The sequence below is a fragment of the Drosophila persimilis genome, unplaced genomic scaffold (genome assembly GCF_003286085.1).
Source record: "Drosophila persimilis strain 14011-0111.01,24,50 unplaced genomic scaffold, DperRS2 tig00000000-arrow-pilon, whole genome shotgun sequence".
NCBI lineage: Eukaryota > Metazoa > Arthropoda > Insecta > Diptera > Drosophilidae > Drosophila > Drosophila persimilis.
Genome location: NW_020825288.1, coordinates 12471817 through 12481551, shown reverse-complemented (window position 1 = coordinate 12481551; position 9735 = coordinate 12471817). Strand labels below are relative to the sequence as shown.

Below are 9735 nucleotides of genomic sequence, written 5' to 3'. Positions count from 1 at the left end.
TAGACCATTATGTTTGGCAAGGGAAAATATACAATATGATCAAAGGTAAACTTAAATTAGATATAAGATATAGTGATATTCCTTAAATAAGTTTGCTTAATTTGTTTCCTTTGAGCTCTCACAAATTTAAACTTGAATGCCGGACATCCTTCGATACTAATAGATTCATCTAGAGATTAATCTTTACATTTGTCTGCTTAATTCGTGGTTAGGGCATTAATGCTTCCATATTACAGCAGTCCGATGGCTTCAATTGCTTTTGTCATGCGCTTTCTGGAAGCTGCTCCACATCAGCCTCAGCCGCAGCACTGTTTCCCTGCACAAGTTGCATTTATGTACATTGACATGAAAGGAACGGCCCGTTATCATGATAATGATGCCAATGATGAGGCCTGGGAATGCCGAGGCATTTAGTCTGGAGGTATATGGGTCCTGCTCGGCTCATATCAAGCAGCTACGAGGAGGCATCAAGCGTCCACTCGATAACTGACAGGCACGCAAGGCGCCCAACCGCACAACACAAAAAAATGAAGAGAACTGTGTTAACTCTTTCTGCTCTGCCCCAAACTGGAGACCAGCACGTGTACTGGAGGGGCAATGTAAATGTAAATTTCAAATCGATCGATGCAAGAGTTTAGTCGGTTGGCGGATGCCTGGACATCAGCTAATGCCGATAAGCATAAAGTTTACAACGAGCCAGCCCAGAGAGAGAGAGATGCGCATCTAGGGGATGCGATCGATCTTTCGCTGTACATTGCATTGCAGGTGTAACCGAGGGCGTCACTTGCACAACTGTCGTAGCCGCAACCGGCTCGTAAATTGCACAGGACATCGGTGGACATTCATGGTTGGTTAGGGGCCATCGGAGTCATCGATAGCAGGCAGTCAGGCAGAGCAGGCAGGTTTACCTGTTCGTCCAATAAATTCACCGGGCCTCGGCTTGGTGCGGTTTGTTGTGTGACATTTTTATCTAATTGACAGCGTTTTATTGCCTGCTGCCTGCCGATGTGCAGATAGGATAGCGCAGAATTTCCAAAGGAACATACACAGCTCCTTGGGGCGTGCTACTAGTCGGATGGGTGGGCGCGGGACTTCAAAGATTGCGCGAGAGTTCAATACAGAAAATGGATATTATGGATTGCATTATGATTTCCAGCGAATCATTAGGGATCCAGGGGCGTTGGCGGTTCCTAAGGTGGTATGGGATCGAAGGACCACCGTGTGAGTCCTGTTTCGCTGTGTCATTCCCGGGGACTACAACTAAATTCCCTTTTCATCGTCGAACGTTACGAGTATTAATTGCGAGGCGCTAAAATGTTAACCTAACTCCTAGTCTGTGTCGGGCACGCTTATTAGCGATGGACGGTGTAGGGTCCACGTCTATCCAAGCGTGTCCTTGACGCTGGCCTAACAAGCTAGCGCCGGCGGTGCCCATTTTCATCCCTTGACCCTTCAAGCAGGTCCTCGGAACAGGCATATCAATTGGAAAATTTGCCAAGTTGTAATAAACAAGATTTTTCATTGCGATATTTGCTCCGTCCTCGTTCGATCTTTAGTCGGCATGCCGAATCGCCTGACGGCGGTAAATTTGTAAAGGTTTATCCCGAGGTCAGGTAGATGGGCCTGCCCTCTAGGCGATTTAGATAAGATAGTACTTGTAAGGCTCTCTGCTCTCGCTCTGCCATTTGGTGCTGACAAATCATTGACGATGGTCAAGCGGCAATCCGATGGATTTTTGGCAAATTTTGGCATCACTTTGCGGTCGGCCCTAATCCTGTTTTGGGGATTGTTTGTCTTTAAGTTCTGTTTGCATTTCCGCCCATTCCTGTTCCGGTTGGCACAGCGGCGCACAAAACCCTATAATCATCTTGTTAGCGGCTTTAGATATACCATTGATAGCGACGTTTTCTATCGGGGCGCCATTTTAAGCTCTCTCTGCCTTGAAACGAATCGAAACGAAACGAAAGCAGACGTACGGCAAAATGAAACGAAGAGAGACTCATATTCAACTCAACTCACCACCGACCGTCATTGGCCGGCATGCTCTGGCGGCACGTGCTGCCCCCAGTCCCAGTTCGGGCCGGGTTCTCAGGTCGTCAGGCAACTCGATTCCCTTTACCTGGCCCTTACCTGCGGCGCAGTGGTGGGTTCTCTCAGAGTATAAATACCACTGCCAGGATGTGAGACCAGTCAGAAACTCGCCAGCCAGCATCCGCAGCGAACGGTTCATCATTCTGTACTGTAATTCATCCACATCCACATATCATCCAACATGTCGTCCAGTGAAATCTATCGCTATTACTACAAGACGTCCGAGGACTTGCAGGGCTTCAAAACAGCCGCCACTGAGCCCTACTTCAATCCGATGGCCGCCTACAGTCCGGGCATGACCCACTATCAGTTCAATGGCAACGCTTTGGCCAGCTCCAGCAGCTACTTGGCGGGAAACGGCTTCATCAGCTTTGAGCAGGCCAGCTCCGATGGCTGGATCACTTCGTCGCCGGCCAGCCATCGTTCAGAGAGTCCCGAATACGTTGATCTCAATACCATCTACAACAATGGCTGCAACATGGGTCACCAGCACGCTCAGCAGTACGGACTCAGTCTGGAGCAGGCACAAGCAGCAGCAGCACCGCCACCATCCATCGCAGAAGTACCGATAGCTCCATCGGTACCGTCAGTGGAGGTCATGGGCTCCTCCAATGTGGGCACTTGCAAGACAGTGCCAGCAGCTCCTGCCGCAGTCAAGCCCAAGCGCAGCTATACGAAGAAGAATCAACAGACTGCCGCCACAGCCACCTCCTCATCCACCAGCAGTGCCTCCAGCTCCACGGCAACGGCAACGGCTCCGGCAAATCTCTACGCTGATGAGTTCCAGAGCTTTGACTTTGACAACTCCGCTCTGTTCGATGACAGCGTGGAGGATGACGACGATCTAATGTTGTTTGGCAGCGGGGCCGAGGACTTTGACGGCAACGACGGCTCCTTCGATCTGGCCGATGGCGACAGTGAAGATGCTTCGGGATCTACTTCCGGCAAGAAGCGTCGCAACAAGCAAATCTCGCCGGTGGTCAAGCGGAAGCGTCGCCTGGCCGCCAACGCACGCGAGCGTCGTCGCATGCAGAATCTTAACCAGGCCTTCGATCGTCTCCGGCAGTATCTGCCCTGCCTGGGAAACGATCGTCAGTTGTCCAAGCACGAGACCCTGCAAATGGCCCAAACCTACATCTCCGCATTGGGTGATCTGCTCCGCTAAGAAGGCGAGCGGACAGGACACCAAAGTTATAAATTAGTTATTGTTGGAGCCTTGCCAAATGTTGTACCTTTAATGCCTGTAAATAGCTAGGAGCCCAGTAGTAAATTATCGCTTGTTTATTGTTTAGTTAATTAGTTTAAATGAAGGACAATGATTCAGATTAAAACAAAATAAAACAACAAGTAACACATATAATTTTCTTTGTATTTATTTTTGGGAAAGAAAAGGACCAAGACTCTTATGCTAATTGATCTGTAAATCAATATCCGCAGAGCTCTGCAATATTTCTGGATTTGTAATAATTGCAATTAAAATTGTGAGCCCCAAAGAAGTAAAACTAAAAGAAATAATCCAACATAATATCGAGATCTCGATCAGGTTCGATCTTTCCGCTTTTCAAGAATTGTTTTGCTCCTCTCCAGACTCCTCCACGCTTATCTGCCAGGGCCAGGGGCATCAATTCTCACACAGTCGCGCCTATTGAATTAAACTTTATTATATGAGGGAAGGTGATCGATTTGGCGCTTCGCGATCAATTTGTAGACAGGTCGACAAAATTAGGGCCGGCTACTCAAGCCCCAAGCCTGCCCAAAACAAATACGCGAACGATCTGCAGGAGGAGCCGTGCGGTCCGGTCCGGTCCGGTCAGTCAGCGATCCTCAGAACAGTATTGTGCCAATAATTACACGGCACGGCGCGCCAGAGTGTAGCTGCCAAATTAAGTTAAGTGTTGGGATGATCTGCTTTCAGCAGTCGCAGGTCGCATGCAATGTCCGATTCGATTCGAGTCCCGAAAATCAAGCGCCGCCACTCACAAATCGTTTAAGGCGAAGTTCGATCGGTGATCGTTGCTGGCGGATAACCCAAGCCAACAGAGGGAGCCGGCCGGCTAAGCTGTCTTAAGCTGACGCTGACGCTGAAGCTAAAGCCGAAGCCGGAGCCAAAGCCAGGGCGATTCATTCAGCAGAAAGCAGAGCAGCACCCGGTACGACAGTCAGTCAGTCAGTCAGTCAGTCAGTCAATCATTCGGAAGATCCAAAACCAATTTGTTGATAGCGCGACTGCTGACGATCGACTACCTTCCGCTCCCGTTCGTAAAGGGACCTCAAGTTCACATACTATGGGAATCGGAGCATTTGTAGGCGGCAGACGAGGGTCAGGCAGGGCAGGGCAATGGGGATGGGATGGGGATGGGGATGGGCAAGGGCCGGATTTCGTGGGTTGTTTCTGTTTGTTTTATAAAATCATTTTCGGGCGTCGCCGCAAAAGCTCTTGGGCCATTGGATATTGGATTTACCGGGGATTTAGGGACTTCGGACCTCATAATCAAAACGAAATTCACATAATTAGTTAGCGGCAGCGACAGCGGCACCGCCAGGCACCGACAGGCAGGGCTTCGTTAAATTGTTAATGACTTAATTTAGTGGTCGCGAGGTGCGGGCGTCTCCCCAGGACTCGCGGCAATTATAGCTATTTGTATGCGGATACCCCCGATATCCTGCCGTGATCCCCCGCGATACCTCGACTCCTGCTAGCCGTGTCGCCTTGCTCTTGTTAGCGACAATTTACGGCTTCGAACGCTTCCGCACAAAGCGTTGCCGTCAATTTGTCAATTACACAAATTGTTTGGGTCCCATCGTCCCCCGAAACCAACAACAAGAAAAGATGCGACTCGAATTCGACTCTTCCTGCCGATCGGAGCTTTGTGCAACCGAGCTACGTGGAGGATATCTCCCTGCCACTGCTTTTGCCACTGACACTGCCACCTGCATGCAGCTGCACAGATTCGGATCCAGCTTCCAAAATGCAACTGCCTGCCAATACAATTAGTTAGAATTCATGAATGGGATCTCGACCCCAGTCAGCTTTTGGCAATGCCGCCGCCGCCGCCGCCGCCAACAGCCGCAGCAGGAGCAGGAAGGAGTAGGAGAAGAGCAGGAGCACCATCGGCAGCAGAAGAAACAGCAGGAGTGGGGCAGCAGAAGTCACAAAGTTGCCTTGCATGTCTTTGTCAATTTATAGACAGCTTGCCTGAGCATTATTAACACGTATTATTATGCATTCGATGTCCGTTTCGTTCCGTTTTGGTTGTGGTTCGGTTTCCCCCTGTCTCGAGGCAGACACCGACTGTCTGCAACCGGCTGGGGCACGAATGAATGGTCGCAAAATTTGTCATGTCGATAATTGGCGAGCTTTATTTTGAGGTTCTTGAGGTCTCGCACATTTTTGTAGCTCTCTGGACATAAAGCATAAGTAGTTGGGGAGTATAGTGCTCGTAAATGTACCTCCATCTCTACATGTATCTGTATCTGCGTTAAATAAGTTAATGAGCTTTAACACCATCAATTTGTCACTTCTTGTTAGTGTCGCCATGGGGCAGAATCGGATCGGAGAGGTTTCTGAGTCAGAAAAGCGACAGCATGGGTCTCGCCTTGTGGTAGTTAGGAAATGGACTCGTTATGTGCAATCCTGGAACTGAAGATGCTCGGTTTTATTCGAAGTTTTCTTTGGTCAATGAACGAATATTTTAAACTGGATTGGACTCACCTGATAGGATATACTGAGGGCTTTATCTCGTTTCTTCTATAAAATAACTATTCCACAGGTAGTCCTATCAATCTACTGTATTCCCTCAACCACCAAACAATTTTTAATTGCGGTTTTGCCAACGTTTTCAAATTATTTGTACATTTTTCCTTTTTTATGCCATTTCCTTTGGATACAAAACATTTTCTCATGCCTTTTTGGGCCCATTTTCCATCAATTTTTGAAAGGACTAACCACAAGAGTGGTATTTTGTATCTTTCTGCCTGGCTGGTGCAGTTGGTGCCTTCAAGTGCAGTTTCCGTTTCCGCCGTTGTGTGTTTTGGCATTGTTGTGTGAACATTTTGCGCTGATCCTTTAATTATTGCGCAATGATTGCCTCCAGGGCTGCAGACTCCAAGAGCCCAAAATGATATCCGAGGTTTTGTGATTGATGCGAGTCCCGGCCTGGGATCATGGATGGAATAGCATATCCTTTCTCTCAGCAGAAGTCGCGTGTGCATCGATGGCTGTGTGGGCCTCGGGGTCGGTTTTAGTCCAACTCAAAGTCCATTCCAAATGAATGCAATTATTAAGTCATAAAACGAGCAGCGTAAAATGCCAAAAGTCTGTAATTAGCGACACGAAATCACGCCAGCCACGCCCCTACACAGTCCCAGGACCAGTCCCAGGCATTGTGTGCGGTCGGCACAAGAGAAATTACCTGCCTGGAAGATCTACGGGAGAGTGGGAGTGAAAGTAGCGGAAGGACTCTATTAAAGGTCACCGTTTGTTTAGGGAAGTTTTGGCCCAAAGGGGAAGCAAACAGTGCGGAGCGGCAATTAGTCAAACGATTTGCTATGCATCCCATCTCCCATCAATCAGTGCGACAGGGCAGGATCCGATTACCGATCATCATCATCATCATCGTCCTCATCGGGAGCACTAACAGATTTCACCGTTACCCGTTTGACAAATAATTCGCACGGCCAACGGTACTGTCTCTGCCAGATCTCTGGGTAACTCAATTAGCCACACAGAGACGCATCGTCGGCACAGTTGAGTGACTTTCGGTTTTCGGCCTCCTTTGCCTTTGCTCCATCCACAGGCACAGGCAGAACCACAGCCACAGGCACAGGCAGAACCACAGCAAGAGACTCTGCCAAGTAGGTGGGCCACCTCCAAAAGCCGAGAGAACCCAAGCCCAGACCCACACCAAAAGTTCTCAGTGTCTCACGATGCAGCCAGCAAATGAGCGAGGATGATGGACAGGCAGCAGTGCGGCGGCCAGTGAAAGTGCATCAAAAATCAAAGTCTTTGTGGACTTTTTGACAATTTTTTGGCGAGGCATCAAATTAACACACAACAAAAACGTTAAGATGCTACCAAAAAGATAGCAGAGCGAAAAAAATCCATCGAGAAGATAATTCCCCAACGAATTCCAGATGCACTGCCAATGAAAGTTGATCAGTTCTGTGGCTCGGTTCTCTTTCTGAAAGGAATCCCATGATCTTTTGGGAACTTATAACTCATATAATCCAAATGAACATAATAATAATACTGGATTTTGTGGTGTCGGAGGAGCTCTATGCAGCATCTTTATATTTAGAGTATTCATCGATTAAGAGCCCCCAAAATCCTTTTTGGCTGTGTGTTTTAACTGAAATTGCCACACGCAAGCCATCGCCATCGCTTTGTCACGTTAAGAGGTCTCGGGCCCTGGGAGATGCCAGAGGCGAAGAACAGTCTGAATATTTGGTCTGGACTGCGATTTATGAACAAAAGATTCTTCTCCCCGAGTCCTGTCTCTGCCCCTGGGCATGGTCCTACCCGTTGTCTGTAATTTTGTATTGACATTAGGTCATTTGATACAGTTTTCCAGCTCATTTGCTTGTAATTGGGCACCGGAGCCTCGCACAGACTCCACATGAGATCCCCCTCTCTCACTCTCTCTCTCTCCCCACCTTCTCTGCCAAATTTTCGCTCAGGTTGACGACTTTTCAAATTATCAGTAATATTTTGGAACTTATATATTTATTAATCAGGATTTCGTGTGAAAAATGCGACCAGGGTGCCCTCGTATTTTGTGCTTAAGCCCGGCTCAGCAGACAGCAACATGGACAACTGGACGGGACACAAAAGACACAGGACTGGAGTGGAATGGCTTGGACTGGACTGGACTGGACTGGACTGGACAGACGACCATCCAATTTAATGTCAACGACGTCGGTGGCGTTGGCATCACTTCATCTTTTGCCCACTGCCAAGGGAAGGTCCTGAAACGTCTTTCGGGCTCGTTTTTTTTTTCTGTTGTGTTTTGAGCTGTTGCTTTGGTTTAGTGGCTACCACCTGCATTGACTGGACTTCGACTTGGGACGCTTTTTGGACTGTCGCGACCTGGAGTGAGTGTGAACTTAATCCCTTGGCCCCAATTATTCAAGTAATTAAGTATTAATGTGCGAAATTTTATCACCTTCGGCGAGGGTTGACTTGGCTCCAAGTTAAGTTGAGGTTGAGCAAGCCGTGATTTTCCAGCCGATTTGTGTTTAAACGATCGTGAAAGTGGGGCTTCTTGAACTCAACATTCGCACGGGTGGTGACCGCTGAGAGCTAAGCTCGGTCTGGTGGGAGGTTGGTAAGGATTACAGCCAAAGTTTGGACTGCAAGGATTGTGATCTGATAATAATTCGGAGTCGTAAAGCAGAGATTCCACAAATACTTCAAATACGATTTCCAAGATTTCAACAGACTTTGAGTGATTGCTAATAAAATATTTGTGATCAAGGAGTGCCGCTACGTGCCGACAAAAGGGATCACAGGGATCGGATCTTGTACGACATGCAATTAGTAGATATAATCCGTGTGATTCCATCCGACTAAAATGTCAATAACAATAAATTCCTGGCGGCTACGGGGTAGCAACACACTGCTGGCAATCAAGATAGCAACGTGATCAGCTCATAACTGTCAAAAGGCAATCAATTGATTTGCCCAAGAGCCCAGACCAGCCCAGCTCAGTCCAGTCCGATCTGAAGGCGGTTCAGGGAAGCTATAGCTAGAGGTGCATGTGGTGTACGGGGTAGGGAGACCGCACAGGACTCGCTTCGCACAATATTTTAGAGGCGTGTTCCGCCTGTCAACATTTTATGTTGGTGGTCAGAAAGTCAAATTGTGGTCGAAGCAACTGATACAGCAGCAGCGATGATGCTGATGCTGATGCTGAATGCTACTCTTATGCTGAGAACCTCCCGGGTGTTCCCAGGCACAGGACAGACAGGTCCTTGAGCAGACAATAGAACAATGGCAAGTCTTTTGTGTGTTGGCCAACGAAACAAAGGCAACTACTTACAACACATTATGACACGAAAATGAAAGCGAAAACGAAGGCCTACACCGATCCGAATCGGCCTAGTCCTGGATCCTTGGAACCCATTCCTACCCATTTTATTACCCTTCGCCGTCCCCTGATTCATGGCTATTGCTCTATTTCTGCGGCTCCCGGCGAGTCCCGGCGAGTCGGCACATCTTCTTGTGGCTCCTTTTGATGCTGTCCAGAGCATTGAATTTGCGTGAACCATAAATAATTTTATTGCTTAATTTTTCGTGCTCCGACGCTTTACGGCGAGATCTCTAATTGAATTGCGCGCTCTGGAAAATTTCACATTTGTCTCTCCATTCCACTAAAAGTTCCATTATTTATTTGGGATCTTATTTTCTAAAGGATATTGGAATTTAATGTAAATTAACTTTTTTGTTTTCGTTGCTTTTGGTTACGGCAATTGGAAAACCGATTTGAAAATTGTATACGCCTTGATGGTGCATAATTTGTTAATCGAAACGATTTATTATAATGTATAGGGTTTTATTTTGTATATATTTGAATTGGAAATGAAATCAAAGTTTAATTTTGTATAAAAGTTGTGAAAACTACACATTGCAACAAGAGTTAACTTTTG

General features: G+C 47.6%; 1 protein-coding gene across 1 annotated transcript; it reads left to right on the top strand.

The window, feature by feature from the left end:
* Positions 1 to 2272: 2272 nt before the first annotated feature.
* LOC6588272 (protein atonal) lies at positions 2273 to 3256 on the top strand. Its single transcript, XM_002013377.1, has one exon. The coding sequence runs from the start codon at positions 2273 to 2275 to the stop codon at positions 3254 to 3256; it is 984 nt and encodes a 327-aa protein (XP_002013413.1).
* The last annotated feature ends 6479 nt before the right edge of the window (positions 3257 to 9735 follow it).

Excerpts from the sequence above, each read along its gene's own strand:
- LOC6588272 (XM_002013377.1), top strand. The coding sequence starts at position 2,273 with ATGTCGTCCAGTGAAATCTATCGCTATTACTACAAGACGTCCGAGGAC.